At 60.9% G+C, this 17401-nt stretch overlaps 8 protein-coding genes and 1 pseudogene across 9 annotated transcripts; 4 read left to right on the forward strand and 5 right to left on the reverse strand.

Annotated features, from left to right (window-relative positions):
* Positions 1 to 27: 27 nt before the first annotated feature.
* Positions 28 to 267, reverse strand: RHTO_01980 (Histone H3 domain containing protein; the record flags this gene model as incomplete). The annotated part of the gene is made up of 2 exons (XM_016415659.1): positions 28 to 177; positions 253 to 267. 2 exons carry the CDS (start codon positions 265 to 267, stop codon positions 28 to 30), a joined length of 165 nt encoding a protein of 54 aa, XP_016272229.1.
* A 546-nt stretch (positions 268 to 813) lies between these two features.
* Positions 814 to 1405, forward strand: RHTO_01981 (histone H4; the record flags this gene model as incomplete). The annotated part of the gene is made up of 4 exons (XM_016415660.1): position 814; positions 949 to 1013; positions 1093 to 1331; positions 1399 to 1405. Coding segments are annotated over 4 exons (312 nt in total).
* A 335-nt stretch (positions 1406 to 1740) lies between these two features.
* On the reverse strand, positions 1741 to 7496 carry RHTO_01982 (DNA polymerase alpha subunit A; annotated as a pseudogene; the record flags this gene model as incomplete). Its single annotated transcript has 20 exons — positions 1741 to 1877; positions 1938 to 2034; positions 2089 to 2322; positions 2382 to 2554; positions 2611 to 2709; positions 2765 to 2984; positions 3046 to 3178; positions 3231 to 3520; positions 3577 to 3744; positions 3801 to 3953; positions 4009 to 4354; positions 4409 to 4653; positions 4712 to 4935; positions 4989 to 5162; positions 5223 to 5409; positions 5468 to 5634; positions 5693 to 5911; positions 5966 to 7102; positions 7161 to 7347; positions 7419 to 7496.
* Positions 7497 to 7760: 264 nt separating this feature from the next.
* Positions 7761 to 8679, reverse strand: RHTO_01983 (Phox-like domain-containing protein; the record flags this gene model as incomplete). The annotated part of the gene is made up of 5 exons (XM_016415661.1): positions 7761 to 8087; positions 8152 to 8250; positions 8308 to 8367; positions 8426 to 8488; positions 8551 to 8679. The coding sequence occupies 5 exons, from the start codon at positions 8677 to 8679 to the stop codon at positions 7761 to 7763; spliced, it is 678 nt and encodes a 225-aa protein (XP_016272231.1).
* Positions 8680 to 9384: 705 nt separating this feature from the next.
* RHTO_01984 (uncharacterized protein) lies at positions 9385 to 10382 on the forward strand (the record flags this gene model as incomplete). The annotated part of the gene is made up of 4 exons (XM_016415662.1): positions 9385 to 9505; positions 9558 to 9703; positions 9756 to 9841; positions 10022 to 10382. The coding sequence occupies 4 exons, from the start codon at positions 9385 to 9387 to the stop codon at positions 10380 to 10382; spliced, it is 714 nt and encodes a 237-aa protein (XP_016272232.1).
* Positions 10383 to 10554: 172 nt separating this feature from the next.
* On the forward strand, positions 10555 to 11078 carry RHTO_01985 (uncharacterized protein; the record flags this gene model as incomplete). Its single annotated transcript, XM_016415663.1, has 2 exons — positions 10555 to 10776; positions 10854 to 11078. The coding sequence occupies 2 exons, from the start codon at positions 10555 to 10557 to the stop codon at positions 11076 to 11078; spliced, it is 447 nt and encodes a 148-aa protein (XP_016272233.1).
* Positions 11079 to 11213: 135 nt separating this feature from the next.
* On the reverse strand, positions 11214 to 12702 carry RHTO_01986 (alpha-ketoglutarate dependent taurine dioxygenase; the record flags this gene model as incomplete). Its single annotated transcript, XM_016415664.1, has 6 exons — positions 11214 to 11315; positions 11377 to 11713; positions 11771 to 11861; positions 11917 to 11987; positions 12058 to 12191; positions 12295 to 12702. 6 exons carry the CDS (start codon positions 12700 to 12702, stop codon positions 11214 to 11216), a joined length of 1143 nt encoding a protein of 380 aa, XP_016272234.1.
* An 818-nt stretch (positions 12703 to 13520) lies between these two features.
* On the reverse strand, positions 13521 to 14774 carry RHTO_01987 (ribonuclease P protein subunit POP4; the record flags this gene model as incomplete). The annotated part of the gene is made up of 5 exons (XM_016415665.1): positions 13521 to 13702; positions 13743 to 13859; positions 13916 to 14181; positions 14240 to 14505; positions 14652 to 14774. 5 exons carry the CDS (start codon positions 14772 to 14774, stop codon positions 13521 to 13523), a joined length of 954 nt encoding a protein of 317 aa, XP_016272235.1.
* Positions 14775 to 14947: 173 nt separating this feature from the next.
* RHTO_01988 (alpha-methylacyl-CoA racemase) lies at positions 14948 to 16589 on the forward strand (the record flags this gene model as incomplete). The annotated part of the gene is made up of 8 exons (XM_016415666.1): positions 14948 to 14995; positions 15062 to 15095; positions 15151 to 15229; positions 15288 to 15508; positions 15563 to 15673; positions 15725 to 15825; positions 15880 to 16073; positions 16133 to 16589. 8 exons carry the CDS (start codon positions 14948 to 14950, stop codon positions 16587 to 16589), a joined length of 1245 nt encoding a protein of 414 aa, XP_016272236.1.
* Positions 16590 to 17401: the final 812 nt, after the last annotated feature.

Genomic DNA, 17401 nt, shown 5'->3' on the forward strand with positions numbered 1-17401 from the left:
GACGAGTCGTTGCATGTCAGTACAGGGTCATATGAAGTCGCAAGTGACGGAAGAGACGGGAGAACGCACGCGGTGAGGCTTCTTGACACCACCAGCCGCGGGCGCCGACTTGCGGGCGGCCTTGGCGGCGAGCTGCTTGCGCGGCGCCTTTCCTCCGGTTGACTTGCGGGCGGTTTGCTGTGAAGGGCGAGCGAGACGAGGTCAGCGAACGCGTCAAACGCGACGAGTTGAGCGACAGCGAGAGGGACGGACCTTGGTGCGGGCCATTGTGTGTGGTAGAGTGCGAGTTGGTGCGGTGTAGAGCTACGAGCGGAACTTCGGGAAAAGAGAGGGGAGGGGGGGAAAAGAGGGAGAGAGAGAAGGAAGAGGGAAGGAAGGGAGAAGAGGAGCGACAAACACCTAGGCTCGTGCAACAGGGGACGACGGTCGGAAGAGAAGGAGGCGCGCAGAGACGCTGTCGATGCACGAATGGCGGGATATACTGCTGTACTGCCTTGCAACCGCCAGACAGAGCAAGCTGAGCAACACCCGCGCGGACGAAGCGAGGACTCGTTGTATTCGAGTTGTAACCCTTTGTAATTCCGCGATTACAACTCGCGCTTACCCTTTTCCCCGACGCGCGCCCAGAGTGACGTGTCCTCTTGCACGAGCCTAGGTCGAGCCAAACAGCGGATTTGCCAACAAGAGTCGTACTGCACCGCGCGTTAACTCTTGACCTCCTTCATATCTCTCGACTCGCTCGACTTCTACCTCGAAGTCTCTCGCACTCAGCAATCACCACACCACACTCCAACTCACTCTCCCTACTCGAACAGTGAGTCCCACGTCTGCACACACGCTCTCAGCCACCGCGCACTCGCACCGAGTCACCCAACCCGCTCACCCTCGACCGCACTCCCTCGCTCACACGGACTCAAGGACTGACTGCTCGCTCGCTCTCGCACGCAGTGTCTGGCCGTGGAAAGGGTGGCAAGGGTCTCGGAAAGGGCGGCGCCAAGCGTCACCGCAAGATTGTGCGTTCCTCCTCTCCTCCTCGACCCGACTCGCGACTTTGGAACTCGACAGCTGACCCTCTCCCTCGCACTCGTGCAGCTGCGCGACAACATCCAGGGCATCACCAAGCCCGCCATCCGCCGTCTCGCTCGCCGCGGCGGTGTCAAGCGCATCTCGGGCCTCATCTACGAGGAGACTCGCGGCGTCCTCAAGATCTTCCTCGAGAACATCATCCGCGACTCGGTCACGTACACCGAGCACGCCAAGCGCAAGACGGTCACCTCGCTCGACGTCGTCTACGCCCTCAAGCGCGCCGGCAAGACCCTCTACGGTTTCGGGTGCGTTCCCCTCGTCCTTCCTCTCTTGCTCGTGCTCTCGCTGACTCGCTCTTTCCTCGTCCTGCAGCCAGTAGACGCTTCGCTTCCACGCCTCGCCCTCCCCTTCGTCTTTCCCGCTCGCCTGTGTTGTTTACATTAGCACCTTTTTGCGTCTACTTCGCTTTGCAAAGCATCATCGCTTGCCCTCGCTTTCGTGCTGGTCCGGCGTTCGTGAGCCGCGCGAGCGTCTCCAATCGATCCCGTGCTGAGCGAGCAGGATCGAAAGCAAACTCGCCTGGTCGTTCGTGCTGCGCAAACTCGAATGCATCGTTTATAGGCAGGGGAAGAAGCTGATCTACAACCAACGGCGTAAGGCGTAAGAGGACTTAAGGGCACACGACATTGGAGACGACAAGAGAGAAAGAGAACGCTACGGGACCTTCATGAACGAGAAGAGCGACTCCATCGAGACCCAGCGTCGGCCATTCTTCTCGAGGTGCTTGGTGACGACTTTGCGGAGCTGCTCGAGGACGTGGCGGTTCGCTTCGATGCGAGTTTGGACGGGACCTGCGGAGTGCGAGAAGGTGAGCGAGGGAAGCGGAATGTGAAGGACGGAGTGATACAAACCTTGCTGAGCTCCGCCTGCGACCTTGTTGAGCGCGCGCTCGATGTCGAACAAGGTGTCGATGTAGAGAAGCTGATCATACAGCTTGGCGTCCGAGTACTGCGAAAGGACCGGTCAGACCAGCTCGACTCATTCGCTGAGGAAACGACTCACCTCGAAGTGCATAGCGCCGCGACAGCCCGAGACGAGACACTTCTTGCCGTAGACGGACATCATGCGCGTCCTGTTGCCGCACGTGGGTTCGTCGCAGACAAGCCAGGCTTCGTAGAACCTGCTGATGAAGCCGCGGAGCTGGAGGTCGAGCTGGACGGCGAGCGACGGTGTTGGAAGCGACGCCTGGCACTCGATGTTGCCGCAGAAGAAGCCATGATCGGAGAGCATGCCGGCCTGGAGGGCAAGCGCAGTCAGTGGCTTGAGCAAGAGCGAGGAAGGAGGACGGGACACACCTTGTTCTCGAGGATGCCGTCGAACGGGTTAATCGTGCCGCAGGTTCGACACCGGATGCGGAACGGTTCGGCATCGGCGAAGCGCTGGGCATCCGAGATCTGCGACTGGAGCGTCTTGAACTCGCGTTCGGGCACATCGAGCGAGGTCGACTTGAAGCGCATAGCGTCGAGACCTGTGGACGTGTGTGTCAACAGCAGGGACGCGTGAGACTGCACGAACGCGACTCACCGAGGCATTCGGCGAGACGAGCCTTCTCGGTTCCTTCGATATGCTCACAGAGACGCTCGATAGGAGGGAGGACTTGCGTCGACAGGTAGACCTCGAAGTCTGTGGGTTCACCGTCAGCCTGTAACGCAGCAGGACGAGAGAGACGTAAACATACCAATTTTGAGCGTGGAGCCTTGTCGCCGCACGTCGTCCGGGTGATGAGCGTTGGCAGCCTGCGCAGTCTTCGTCGTCTCGCCGTTGGGCGGTACGCAGAAGATGTAGGGGATGACGTCGCCGGCCTTGGCGGAAAGACCTTTCGCCTTCATCTTCAACGCGACCTGGACGTGCGGGAGCGACTTGGCGTCGGGGTAGTCCTCCGGGTTCTTGCCGAGACGCTGGGAGAGCAATTGGTGTAAGTCAGTCTCGATAGCGAGAGGGCGGTGCGCGGACACGCACTTTGTGGATGATGTAGTCATCGAGAGGCTTGAAGCCGTTACGGATCTTCTCGCCGAGGTCGGCGAGGTACTCGTGAATCTCCTCGATGACGGTCTCCGTCGCCTTGGCCGAGAGGATCATGTCGAGCACGTCTCTGCGGGCGAGAGATTAGCACGAGTCGGGCAGAACGCGGTGAGCCGACGCACTTGGAGGCATCCTTCGAGAGCTTCGAGAACTCGCGACGCTTCATGTCGAGACCCTTGATCTCGGTCGTGACCTCGCCCGGTCCGCCCTTGCCGTCGTCTTCGACCTTGCGAGCGGCATACTTCTTCTTGTTGAGGAGGAGCATGCGCTCGAAGACGGCGTCACGGTCAATCTCGAGCTTCTTGTACTTGTCGTTGATGACTTTCTTGAAGTCTTCGCCAATCTTGAGTGCGGCGGCGTAGTCCGTCTGATTCGTGTTGATCATGACCGAGTCGGTGTCTCCGTAGATGACCTGTCGAGAGCAAAGGTTAGCAAGGAGATGAAGCTGAGAAGGCGAGCGAGACGCACGTTGAGCGACATGCCCTCGGCATCGGCCTTTGTCCGCGTCAAGATCTCGCGACCCTTGAACGTGGTGAGCGCGGCGAGAGGGCGGGCGTAGAAGCGAGAGCCTTCTTAACCGAGACAGCCGTACATCGAGTTGGCGGTAAGCTTGAGCGCCTTCTGGGTAATGTCGTACTGCGAGATGGAGAGGGTAAGGCTTGGTCACGAAGAGAGAAGCAATGCGGTCGCACCTGCATCAGCTTGGCGACGGTGGCCGACTTGTCCTTCATGAGACCTTTGACGATTCGACGACGCGCGACGAGCGAAGCAATAAGCTGCGGAAGGATGCCTTGAGGCTCGCCATCGCAAGGTGCGCGGTCGGGCATCTTGTCGAGGTCCTCGGCCTACGAGAGGAGAAGTCAGTCACGCCGCTCGCCTTCGGAACCAAGGGGAACGCACGTCGTCGGCGGTCCAGTCGATCGTCGAGAAGTCGATATCGAACTCCTGGATGATACTCGGGTAGAGCGAATTGTAGTCCATGACGAGGACGTAGCGGTCCCACAAGCCCTTCTCCGGCTCGAAGACCAAACCACCCTTGTACTTCTCGCGCTTGACCTCGACCTTCGGCTCCTCCTCGCCGTTATCGTCCCGAGTCTTCTTCTTTTTCTTCTTCTCCGCCTTGTCGATCTGCGCCTTCTTCTCGCGCGACGAGATCTTGTCGGGCACGATGTAGCCGGTCTCGTAGAAGCGGTGGAGCAGAATGTACTCGTTCCGCTCGGCACGGTTTCCGGCGAGCGTGCGGTTCCTGCAGGCGACTCGTTAGCGGTGGACTTATGCCAGCGACGCGACTCAGGCGCACCAGGAGTTTCCGGCCAGGTTGGTCAACTGGCGCGTGAGCGGAAGCGCCTGGACCTTCGCAGCGACGGCCATCTGGAAGTACGTGTCGGCCTCGCACTGCAGGACGAAGTGCTTGAGGTGGGCGGCGGTCGAGTGGACGTTGTCGAAGAACTTGGCCGTGTCTTCAGGGTCGATGTCTTCGCGGGCGATGCCGAGGTGCGTCTCGCACATCTCGGTCAGCGACCATGTCGTCGAGTCGATGAGGGACTGCGGAAGGAAACAAGGATGAGACGCGATTTGATAGGTAGGTGGAGAGTGAACACACCTTCGATCCGTCGCTGGTCAAGTCGAGGAGCAAGCGACCCGCAAGCAAGCCGGTGTTCCACCCGGACCGCAGCTGAGGCCACTTGTCGCCCTTGACGCGGAAACGACCGACGCGCGACCAGTTGTCGATCTTTAGCTCGCGCAGCCGGTTGAGGAGAACGTCGAGGTCGAGCTGGCTGAAGTCGTGCCCAACGATGACGTCCGGGTCATTGCGGGAGATGTAGTCTGCGGAGACTAGATCAGTCGATAAGCTTAGGATCGAGAGTGAAGAATCGCACCGAGAAGCTGAATGAGGAGCGGTCGCTCCGCCTTGAAGAGCGCGAAAGTCGGCGATCCTTGGTGCTGGCGTACTTGCTGGTCGAAGCCGGTCGGGAAATCGGTGAAGAGATTGCGGACAAAGACTTTGGACGACGAGCCTTGGTGCTCGACGGGAGTCGGGTCGTCGATATCGACTGCGAGCAGGCGAGACGTGAGTAGGCTACGCCGCAGAACTCGACGTGATTCGAGCGCACCGTCATGCCAGACACGAGCGGCAGCGCAGACGATCTCGCGCTTGTTCTCCTTGAGGTGGACGACCGTTCGGCTGCTCAAGCTGAGCACCGTGAGTCGGGGGACGTCCTTTGGGGCGGTCGCGTCGGAGCTGGAGAAGGGCGAGATGTCCTTCTCGTCGACTTCGGCCTCGAACTTGGTCCACGAGAACTGAGGAAGCGAACGGGCATCAGCGGATGAAGCGGCGAGAGGGGAGAGCTTGACGCACCGCATCGCCCTTGTTGACCTTGGGCTTCGAGATGTTGAGCCAGCACGGACCCATGATCTTGTGGTCGACGACGAAGCGTTCAAAGGCGGTGGCGGTCGAGCCGAAGACGTGCGAGTACTGCTCGCCAGCAGCGTCGATGGGAATGTAGGACTCGTTTCGCTTGCCGGCTGCGATGAGACGGACGGTCAGCGTACGGAAGACTGTGTGTAAAAGGAGGCGACGCACCAGGAAAGTCGCAAGTGACCTCGAGCCAGTTCGTCTCCTTTCGCGGGACACCCTTGATGCCGAAAGCATACCGCCGCTTGACGTAGCCCTGCGTGCTCGAGACGTTCCGCAGGTTCCACTTGCCCTTCGCATCGTCGAGGAAGTCGCCTTCGACGTCGTCGAAAGGCAGCTCGTCGTCCTCGTCGTCCGAGTCGTCCTCGTCGACCTCTCCACCGTAGTCTGCGAGCGTGGATCGTCAGCGCGAGCAGCCACTCAATAGAAGCCTGAACGCACACTCGGCCTTGGTCTTCGGAAGAACGTATAGCTTGCGCTTGATGTTCTTGACGACGACTGTTGCGCTGACAAACTTGGGCACGTCCTTCTCGACCTTCTTTCCGTCCTTGATCTGCGCGACCCTCGTTTGCTCGTTCTTGACGCGAACCTTGCCGACGAGGCGGACCGTGCCGGGCGCAGGCTCGTCGTAGTCGAACCACCAGAACTGGAGCGAGCCGTCTGCTTCGAGCGCGTTCGTCTGGTGAGCCGGCGCGCGCATCGCCGTCGAGCTGATGACCGTCTTGTGCTCCTCATTGAAGGCCTTCGAGTCGTCTGTCGCCTCGGCGGACGCAACGATCGGGGCAGAAGCTGCTGCGAGGGCGGAAGTCGCGGTGCGCCAGTCGACACCCTTGCGCTTCGGCTTCATGTCCTCCATCATCGGGCTCGGCGAGGCGTTGTCGACCGGCTCAGCCTTCGGCTTGACGGGCTTGACGGCAGAGGCATTGACAAGTTGTCGTCGCTGCGCCGGACCCTTGGGCTTGGTCGCAGCGGTAGTCGGCTTGACGAACAAGTCATCGTCGTCCTCCTCCATCTTGACCTCCTCGTTCGACTTGCTCGACTCTCCGAGAGGTTCGACGGCGGGGAAGTCGTCGAAGAATTGCTGGTCCATCCCTCCGAGGTCATTGTCGACTTCGTCCATCGCGGGGTCGAAACGAGCCTTCTTGACACCGTCGAAGCCGTCGCTCGACGGTGCGCCGACGAGGAAGGGGTCAGATGCTGGGTCGGAAGCAACGTCGGAGGAGGAGGCGAAGTGGTTGGTTGAGCGGAAGGAGCTGGCGTCGAGATCGGCCTGTCGCTTCGAGCCCGAGACGGCCGTCTTGACGAGCGAGGGCTTTGCTCGTCGGACGGGTGCCGCGGCTGGACGAGGCGACTCCGTCTTCGTCACCGTAGCTTGACCCTCGAGATCACCGAGCAGACTGGCCATGAAGTCGTCCTCCTGCTCCTTCAGCGGCAAACCCTGCTTCTGCCGGTTCGGGTTGATGTAAGGGTTCGCGCCCTCCGCAACCTCGACACGAGCCTTTGCTCGCTTCTTCGCAGCGGCCTTGAGCTGCTTCTCCTTCTTCTCCTTGGCAGCCTTCCTCTCCTCTTTCCGTCGTTCTGTAACGAAATGGCAAGGTCAGCTTGAGATTGCCTCCGATGAACAAAGTGAGCGCACCCTTCTCGTCATCGTCGTCGTCGTCGTGCTCGCTCGCGCTGCGGTCCCAGTCGTCCATGCCGTTGTCCGCATACCCGCTCACGCCGTCGTCCTCCTCGATAAAGTCGTCCTCCATCAACCGTCCGCGCACGACTGATCGGTACACGTCCTCCTCGACCTCGTCATACACCGCTTCTTGCTCCTTGAGCTGCTCGAGAGCGTGTCGAGGTGGTCAGCCGAGCGCGACGAGGAGCAAGAGGAGAGGAGAAGAGAGCGCACCTGGTAGTCGCGCTTGCCGGACTCGCGCGCCTTCCTGAGTGCCTCCATGCGTTCTCGCGCAGCCCTAGCGGACGACATGGCGGGCGGGCGGGCGTGAGGAGCGCTTGTAGTCGGGACGAGAGAGGACGCGACGAGGAGAGGTCGGGTGACGAGAGCGGTTCGCAAGGGTCGGTGTACTCTTGTAGGACCAGTAGCAGCCTCAGTAGAGCCCTACAAGCCAACCAGTCAAGCCGGGAGAGCGTGCGAGAGAGGAACGCTGTGGCCAGCTTCGAGTCGCGCTCGCGTTCGAACGCGACGGCAGCGGCAAAGGGGGAACGAGATGTTTGGAGTGCTTGCCAGTGACTACAACAACAGGACGGGTCGATAAGTTACTCCAGCACCCATTGACGCACGATAGGATCGCCGCCGAGAATCGGGTGAAGGAGGATGGTCGCGAGGAAGAAGGCGAGTCGCTGTCTCCGTCGCTCGAGGAACGACGGGCGGTACTTGGCTGCGGAGCGAGATGTCAGGCGACTGCAGACAGCTTGAAAGGCAACGACGTGATCCACCGAGGGAAGACTTCGGCGGGAGACGAGGAACGATGTTGCGGAAGCGAGGATGGGCGTAGAGAAGGTCGGATCGTAGGCGAGCAAAGGCGGAATAGCGGTGATGTATGCGTATTGTGGTGCCCTGCAAGATAGAAAAGGCGCTCAGTCAGACCTGTCCGGGTCGGGCTGGGCGGCAGATGACAGACCTGGCTCGTCGAGTTGACCGGAAGCGTGTCAATCTCGATGTCAAAGACGACGAAGCCGCCGCTCTCGGATCCGACGGCATGATAGCTCGTTATTCGAACCTGTTGAAGCAAGAAGGACGTGAGCTCCAGAGCAAAAGGGAAGGGAAGAGGACGCACATCCCGTACGAAACTGCCGCTGGGCCTCTCCGTCCAGTCTTGTATCCGCACACCGCGTCGCTGCAGACGAGCAAGTCAGCGAGGTTGTTCAACAGCGACTGGGGTCGACTTCACGCACCGAGGACCGTTGAGATGTCGATGTTGAGGCGACTGAAGGCGGCCGGAAGCGAAAGGACTCGTCCTGCGGATTCTCGGAATAGTCAGTACTGGCGCATAGTCTCAGGAGGCTCGGCAACCACGCACGTCGCTGGAAAATTCCGCATCGTCTTCTTCGTCCGCTGTTTCGTCTCGCACCAGGAGCTCCGCGCTCGTTGTGCGTCGGAGCTGAAAAGCCGGGCGTCCCGGTGCCGCTTCAGATTCGCAAGCTTGCATTCTGCCCTCTCTTGAAACGCCCGAAACCCTCTGTTCCCCTCCATCTCTCCTCCCCACATCCTTCGCCGGGTGTCCTCCAATGGCTGGCGGCAGCCGCAAGTCGAGCGTGCTCCTTCTTCGTCGCACCCGGTGCTCTGTGGGGCTGCTCGACAGAGCCTGCGCCTCCCCCAGCGGTCGTTGCGGTTCGAGTCGAGTGGACGGCGCGGAGAAGAGGAGGGAGGAGGTAGCGTCGTCAACGTCGTCTTGAACGGTCTCTGTGTAGCTTCGTATGGGCGGTCCAGGTCGCTGCACAGCTGCCATCAAGCATACAGGCGGATCGAGCGATGTTGCGCGAGGTTGACCTTCGTCTCGCTCCCCTCCGTGGTTGTCCTCCGCCTGTTCAGCTTGTCGTCGCGGAGCGCCAAGCAGCGATGCGCAACGTTAATGAGACGCCACCGTCAGACTGCCATGCTTGTCCCGCTGCTCGCGCTTACCGTGCACAGCCCGCTCGAACCTCATCAGCAACCGGATCTCGACAGCTCTGGCGATGGACTGGAGGCAGCGGCAGCAACAACTGAGCTTCCTGACGAAGCATCGAGGCTGCCGTACCTCGCGCAGATGTCCTCGTGCCAGCAAGGACGGGTCCTCGTCCTCCTCCGGACAATCCGCGGACGCTCACGCCGTCGACTTCTGCTTTTCTCCCTCTCTCAAGCTGCTGTGTACGATATGGCGACGCTGGCGGACAGACGGGCGCAAGCTGCCGCGCTCGCTCGCACGACTCGGTTGCTGTACGCCTCCTCGGCGGTTGGCCTCGTTTCCCTCGCCGGCGTCTGCGCCGTGGTCCTTTGCGCGTTCTCTACTTATCAACATAAAGACTCGTGCTAACGCTCTGCCTACAGCATGGCGGATGGCAACGACCCAAGGCCAATGGGTCGCCTTCTCTCTTCTCGCGGCATGCTCCTTCGGCTGGCTGTGCACGTCCATCATCACCATCGGCTACCTGCAGGACTTGAGGAGGACTCGACTAGCATGGTTTGCCCTACTGGTAACTGCCTCTTGATACGTGTTCCAGGCGCCGCTAACGAGCGAGCCTGTAGGCCCTTGCGATCGTTCATGCTGGCATGGCCGCTTACTTCGAAGCCGCCTCACTCAAGCTGCGCGATGGATTCGTGCAGCGGGTCTGGTGAGGGGGCTCCTCGCTCGAACCCTCCGAATTACCGCCTGACCCTCAGTCCCCCAGCTATAGCAGCGATACTCGACCAAACTGGGATGCGGTCGAGAGCTGCAGGGGCGGTAAGAAGGGGCCGGTCATTGCATTCGGCTTGGTGAGACGCTCCACGCATACCCGCTTCGTCAAAGGCAGGCTAACCTCGCTTCTCGCAGGTCGGCGCCATCCTTCCCGTTGCTTCTGCCCCTCTCCTCTTCCTCCCTCGCGGTCTTTCTCGCATCTCCCGCACTCTCATACCTACGACACCCTCTTCGACGACGAGGTCCCGCCAGGCTGGCACGTTGCACCCGCCGAACTCGCGCCCGATTCTTCCGCCTCGGAATCAGACGAAGACGCGAGACCGGCGCGTCTCGGCCACAGTCGCAATTCGAGCGGTCCGTCGATGGAGTGGCATGAGCTGGGCAGGCTGGGCGGAGGAAGGAGCGTCAAGCACTCGAGCAGGTTGAGCTGGAGTGCGTACCGGGAGAAGCGGAACAGGCGTGCGATGGGTTCGTAAGCGGGGCTCTCTTATCTCTGCATCGACGAGCGTATTCTATACAGCCTCGCAGGCGTGAACGGAGCACATAGACGCAGCCGCCGCTTGCCGACGACATCGTCTTTTCCTTCGCCTCCTCCTCTTCGCTCGTTCCTTTCATCTCTCACGCTCTCGTCCCTTCGCCTTGGACATTATGACAGCCCTGGACCTTTCAAACCCTGCATTGGCGCTGTCCTTCCTCCCCACGATGCTCTCCGTCATCCAACTCCCGCCTTCCGAACCCATTCCGACTGAGCTTGTCGCGATTCTCGCGGGGCAGGGCGAGGAGCAGGCTTTCGTCTCGTTGACTCGGACACCGGCTGAGACGTCCGTCGTCCTGCCGACGCCTCTGTTCGAGCGACTCTACCCTTCACCGGTGCGTCTCTCCTCCTCAGTCCTCGTTGTTTGAAGCGACTGACACTGTTCTCCTCGCCTTCGGTATCTGCCTCTCAGCCTCCGGCTCTCGAGACTTCCGGCCCCTGGGTCGCCCTCCAAGTCGCCGGGCCAATGGACTTCTCCCTCTCCGGCATCCTCAACGCCCTGACGACCCCGCTCAAGGAGGCGCAAATACCCATCTTTGCGATGTCGACGTGGAACACGGACTATGTGCTCGTCGACGAGAAGCACAAGGAGCGGACGAAGGAAGTGCTGAGCGAGGCGAGGTGGAAGTTTCCCTGAGGCGGTCGAAGTCGGGCAAGCAATGAACGAGGCGAGACTGCATACGTTGGAGACGCCAAGCAAGGACAATGAAGCGAGGAAGACGAGGACAGATAGATAGTGTTGTATTCACAAGACGTCCTCCTCAGTTTCTCCTCAGATGTACGGTCGCTCAGCCTGCGGCGTGATGCGAGCGCCGTGACGCCGCGCACCTCCTTTCGCAAAGTCGACAATAGCTGTGTGTGCCGTGATGCGATTCTGCAAGGGGAACTCTGTCAGCTACCCTGGACGGAAATTGACGAAGGAAAGGTGATCGCACATCCCAGGCAATGACGGTACGCGGACGGTGCCGCAGCCTGACCTGAAAGTCGGCGCCGCGCTCGATGTGCAGGTAGAGGAGATTGAGGATAGCATCCGATTCTTCCTGCTTGAGGCCAACGATACGCCGGGTGAACTGGCGGTTGACGAAGAGCGCCTTTTCACCCGTGACCGGGTGCACGCGCACGATGGGGTGGATGTTCTCGACGGGCTCGCGCTTGACGATGCCGCCGCGGTTGCCCTTCCTCGAGTACTCGGCTTGCTCGACGCCCGAGTGGACCGCTTGAAGTGTCTCGAGGTAGGCGCGGAAGTTGGGGGAGAGGTGGTTGTAGGCGCCCCTGCGAGATCAACGTAAATATTTGACGCGGTTGGCGAAGAATGTAAGGCCACGGCACCTCTGGTCTGCGTAGCCCGTATCTCCTCCCGCAGCAGGCGAGTCGAACAGGAAGAGGAGGGTGAGACCCGGCGGCTGCTCCTCGTACGTGACTGTACGGACCCGGCGTCAGTTCCTGCTCAAGAACGCGTAGAGGAGGGGGCGCACCATCGCTGTGCCAAACGCTCGAGGTCAAGCGAGTGTCGGTCTCGTAGTTGTAGACGGCCTTGCCATCGCGGCTGCGACATTACGAGATGTGAGCGCTCGATTTTCGGCGTTGCGCAGAGAGGAGGTGGAAGAGAAGCGCACTAGACGAGGTGGAACTCGGGGTAGCCCTTGGGCGCGCCGGAACAAGGGTGGATGTGCGGGCGGCCGAAGAACTTGCACCAGTCCTCGATCATCCACGTCGGATCCTGGTCCGCAAAGTCTTGGTCGCGGAAAGCCTGTCGAATGAGAGCGGAGATCAGCGGACAAGTCGAAGTCTTTAAGACCGGCGGTCACAAACTGCTGACGATCACGAGGTGGGGAGAAGTGAACGGCACTCACCACGACGCCGCGCTGCGCCACAAAGAGCGCGAGTTGCTGCCTGCCGCGATCGTCGAGCTGGTGAAGCTGGACGCCGGTGACCTCGGATCCAAAGTCCGGCGTGAGGTCGTCGACTTCGGCATTGGCGAGGAAAGACCGCGGCGACGGGTCCCACAAGGCTTTGTGGCCGGGGTCGATGTGCTTGAACGGCTCGAGGGGCGGAAGGCGAAGCTCGGTATCGAAGAAAGGGAGGAAGCGCTCGTAAGGGTAGGCGTCGCCCTCCTGCGCTGTCTCGCTCCACCAGCGCAGCCGCGAGTCCTTCTTCCCCCCCTGTGTCTCCGCGGATTCGCCAGCCGGCTCTGAGCGGAGTGACAGCGTGTGCAGCTTGTGCGAGAGAGTCTCGGTAGCGGAGGAAGCTGGGGGAGACATGGCAGCCGGTCGCGCGTAGTCCAGGAAGTCAAGGAGGGCAGCAGTCGCATTCTGTCAGTCTGTGCGCCCCACTCGCAACCAAGGCGAGACGCTGCCTGCGGCTTGCGAAGTTGCGAGGTCGTCTTGCGTGATGAGAGCATGCGATGGGTGAACCGTCGCGAGAGCCGGCCGAGACGTCCAACGATCGAGCAGTGGAGGCATCGGGACAGCTGGACCGTCGGCAGGAGCAGCAGAAGCTGGACGAAGCGCGAGAGGGCGAGAGGAAAGCGGCGAACCCGTCTCGAAGAGTGCTGCGGACGGACGAGGAGGGCGGGTGGCTCGTCAGGCGGCGTTTGAACGCAAACAAGTGACGAGCAATGGCCAAAAGGAGAGGGTAGGCTTGCAGGCGGAGCTGCTGAGTCCGTGTGCCTGTTAGACGAGGCAGCAAAAAACGAAGTCGCCCAATGTGGGGCTCGAACCCACGACCACCAGATTAAGAGTCTGGTGCTCTACCGACTGAGCTAACCGGGCTTTGCTTGGGGTGACGGGTTGACCTTTGCAAATATACCCAGCAGGCAGTCACGACAGCACTCTCGATCGCCCGCAGTACAATCGCAGCTCCCTCTGACCTCCTGGTGTGTTCTCTCGCGTTCAGGTGAAAGACAATCCCACTCAAAGTCTCAGGAGGGATCTCTGAAGGGGCCGCTGAAAGATGAATCGTTCTGCGTGCGGCGAGTTCGCCCTTGCCCCGCTCGCAGACTCTCGTCCTCAGGCGACATCTCAGCAGCCGCATCAGATAGACAGCGCCGTCACTGCAGAGCATGCCACACTCCGCCAACTCATCTCAACTCTACCCCACCCGCGCTCGTCCCCGCCTTCCACTTCTTGCCGACCCTGTCCGCCGGGCGGTACGCGAACGCGTCGCCGTACAGGTCGAAGCTGAGCTCGCGAGGGTGCGTCTCGGAAGGTTGCGGCGCGAAAGGGAGGACGAGGGTCAAGACGGTGCCTTGCTTCGGGAGGACTGCGGAGGCAGCCAAGTCAGCGCCGCCTTACGAGTGAACAAGTGGCAGACGCGCCTTTGATTTGCGACTTTGGCGTAACCACCTTGAACGTCCCTTGCGTCTCCTGCAAAACAATGCCCTTTATGCCGACTAGCGAAGGGTTCTTGGCGCGCTTGACTGTGCGAGTGTGAGGTCAGTACGACTAGGTCGACCGAAGACTTAAGGGGACGTACCGCTCAACAAGCAGCCGACAAACTCCGCCTTGATCAGCTTCGTCTGCAGGTTGACGACGTTGATCTGGGTGTCGCGGGAAGCTCGCGGCGGATACGTCGGCAAGAGGGTGGAGCTGGCGATGGATACAGCGGGAGTGGAGAGTGTTTCGGATGGAGGTGTATAAGACGCGGTGGGAGACGGTTCGGGAGAGAGGATGACCGGGAGGGCAAGGAGTTCTGCCATATAGCCGAGCCAAAGGTGATATACGGGCAGGACGGATTCGTAGCTGCACACGGAAGAGTTAGACTTGAGCAGTGAGTAGACCGTTAGACACCGGGACGCACCGGACAGCCTTGACCGCCGCTTTGCCCATCGCAGCCCGTTTCCGCCGACCTGCGAGACCGCAATCTCCTTCCCTCGCCTTCTTCGCCCGCTTCTTCTCCTTCTCGCTTTCCCTCACAGCCAGTTCAGCCTTTCGCCGGTCGCTCATCTTGCCTTCGGGCAGGTCGAGCTGGAGGAGCTTGCCTGCAATGCGCTCGTCGGCCACTTCTGTCGGGATGGACAGCTCCTTGAGGTAGCCTTGTGTCGAGAGAGCGTCCCGAGTGTCCAGCTGTCAGCAACAAGCATGTACGAAAGCGAGGTCAGCTCTTCATCGCTTCATCAGCTCAGGGAGTTGGTCCGGGATCATTTCTCCGACCTCAAGGCTCGCCCGCGCCGCTTGCTGCACATGAGTCCGTGGTAGGACTGCCTGCTCACCTTGCGCTTGGTACTGGGCGGCAGGACGGCGTACGGGTCCCAGGCGGATGCTCGAGGCTGTTTTGCTGGTCGCGGAGCAGTCGAAGTGCTGGCGCCGCCGAGTGCGGGTGCTTGAGTCGACATGCTGGGCAGTCAGGAGGTCTTTCACTAGCTAGGCAGCACCAGCAGCCTCAGGCGGAGGACAGCGCAGGTGAGGTCGCCGGCCAACCTTCGCCTCCCTCTTCGGACCGGACCACACGCTCTGGCTCCGTCGCTTCAGCTTCGTGCTGCTGCTTCACACGCTAGACTCGCTGGACATGGCTGCTGAAGGACTGCGACCGCTTGCCGGCATCAGGGTGCTCGAGGTGCGTCTTTCTTCCGCTCCTCCTCGTCCTGCCCCACTTGCTAAACCCGGTTCCACTTGGCCGCAGCTTGCAGGCCTCGCTCCGGCGCCATTCGCAGGTCGTAAGTCGGGGGAGGGCCTGACGGGCGACGAGGAGGCTGACGACACGTCCCGCAGTCGTCCTCGCCGACTATGGCGCCGACGTTGTTCGCGTCGACCGGCAGGGCACGTCCTTCAATGTCGACACGCTCACACGGTGCGTCGCAAAACGAACTAGGGGCCCTGACTCCTGAGCTGACGTCCACCTCTCACAGAGGAAAACGCTCGCTTGCCGTCTCGCTCAAATCGCCGCAAGGTATCTCCCTCCTTCGCACGCTTCTCGCTCCACCTTCGAGCACCGAGGACTGGCGAGCAGACATCTTGATCGACCCATTCCGGCCGGGCGTGCTCGAAAGGCTTGGGCTCGACCCGAAGGACCTGCTGGAGAAGAATCCGCGGCTAATTGTCGCTCGCTTGACTGGCTTCCGGCGTGAAGGTGCGTTTTCGCCGTGCGCGCCCAGTGGAGAGGACCTGACGTGTTCTCTCACAGGCCCGTATGCTAAGATGGCTGGCCACGATATCAACTACCTCGCCTTGTCAGGCGTCCTCCCGATGCTCGGCAGGAAGGGCGACAAGCCTTACTTCCCCGCCAACTTGCTTGGTGAGCGCATTTACGAGCACTCCGAGACGACGCTGACATGCCTCTACACAGCCGACTTTGCTGGAGGCGGAATGATGGCCGTCTTGGGCATTCTGGCGGCGCTCATCGAGCGCACGAAGAGCGGCAAGGGCCAGATCGTCGAGATTGACATGGTGCATTCTATTCTGCCCTATCTGCGTCTTCGCAGTACTGACGCATTTCGGCAGGTCACCGGCACTCGCTACGCTTCCATCTTCCCCTTGACAATGGCCCGCCCAAGTCTCGGTCTGCCCATGTGGTCCGAACCTCGCGGCGAGAACATTCTCGATGGCGGAGCGCCGTGGTACGACGTGTACGAGTGCAAGGACGGGCAGTACATGAGCCTCGGACCGATCGAGAATCACTTCTACGCCGAATTCCTGTGCGTACCGCTTCCCTCGTCTCCTCACTCGCCTGCTGACATTGCGCCGTCTGTCGCAGCGACATTCTCATCAAGAACGTCCCTCCTTCCCTCCTTCCCTCTCCCCACCCGACCGCGTCCACCCAGCTCGACCGCTCCACCTGGCCCTCACTGGTCTCCTTCTTCACCGCCGGCTTCCGCACCAAAACCCGCGACGAATGGTCTCGCATCTTCCTCGGCACCGACGCATGCTGCGTGCCCGTCTTGAATCGCCAGGAGGTGGATTCCGAGGGTCGAGGACCGGATGAACCGGATCGTCAGTTGGGTGAGGAGGAGGCTGAGGATGGTGGAGGCTTGCCGACGCCTACGCCGAGACTGAGCAGGACGCCTGCGAGGGCGGGAGAGGCGGAAGAGGCGTTCCTTGAGCCGGGGAGGGATACAGTGGAGATTCTGCAAGCGGCGGGACTCGGCGCGAAGGTCGAGAAGCTCGTCAAGGCCGGGGCTGTGGGTGCGGGAGAGTCTCGCTCGAAACTGTAAGGTTGGTTGTATGGAACGAGGACGTTCACCTGGATGGATGGTGGTCGTCTCTGTTTGAGGCCGTGCGAATTGCCCACCTTCTCAGGCTCCGACCAACTCCCTCACGGCTTCGCTTAGCTTTATTTCTCTGCTTCGCTCACAGCTGCGATGCGGCTGAGAATGGAGAGCACGCTCGACAAGAAAGCAGGCGGGACGCAGCGACACTCGCCTTTTCCTGCCTGTCCTCCTCACTCTCCTCCTCATTCTCCTCCGCTTCCGCTTCGCGCCTGGCCTTTCGTGAGGCGCCACGTCCTCGAGCAGCTACGTAAGGTCGCAAGGTCGTCACGAAGCACCTCGAGAAGAACGGCCGACGGTGGGTCTCGATGGAGTCGCTGTTCTCGTTCATGAAGGTCCGGTAGCCTGCTCGCCTCTCTCTCTTGTCGTCTCCCATGTCGTGTGCCGTTAAGTCGTCTTACGTCTTACGCCGTTGGTTGTAGATTAGCTTGTTCCCCTGCCTGTAAACGATGCATTCGAGTTCGCGTGGGAAGGCGAGGCGAGTTTGCTTTCATGCTCGCTCAGCACGGCTTTCACTGGAGACTCTCGCGCGGCTCAAGAACGCCGGACCAGCACGGAAGGGAGGGCAAGCGACGAGGCTTTGCAAGCGAAGTGGATGCGAAATGGACTACTGCAAACAACACGAACGACCGGGAAAGACGAAGGGGAGAGCGAGGTGTGGGAGCGAAGCGTCTACTGGCTGTCGGGGCGAGGAAAGAGCGAGTCAGCGAGGAGAGGAGACGAAGAGAAGAGACGAGGGGAACGCACCCGAAACCGTA

The sequence above is a fragment of the Rhodotorula toruloides genome (assembly GCF_000320785.1).
Source record: "Rhodotorula toruloides NP11 unplaced genomic scaffold Scaffold16, whole genome shotgun sequence".
In the NCBI taxonomy this organism is placed as follows: domain Eukaryota; kingdom Fungi; phylum Basidiomycota; class Microbotryomycetes; order Sporidiobolales; family Sporidiobolaceae; genus Rhodotorula; species Rhodotorula toruloides.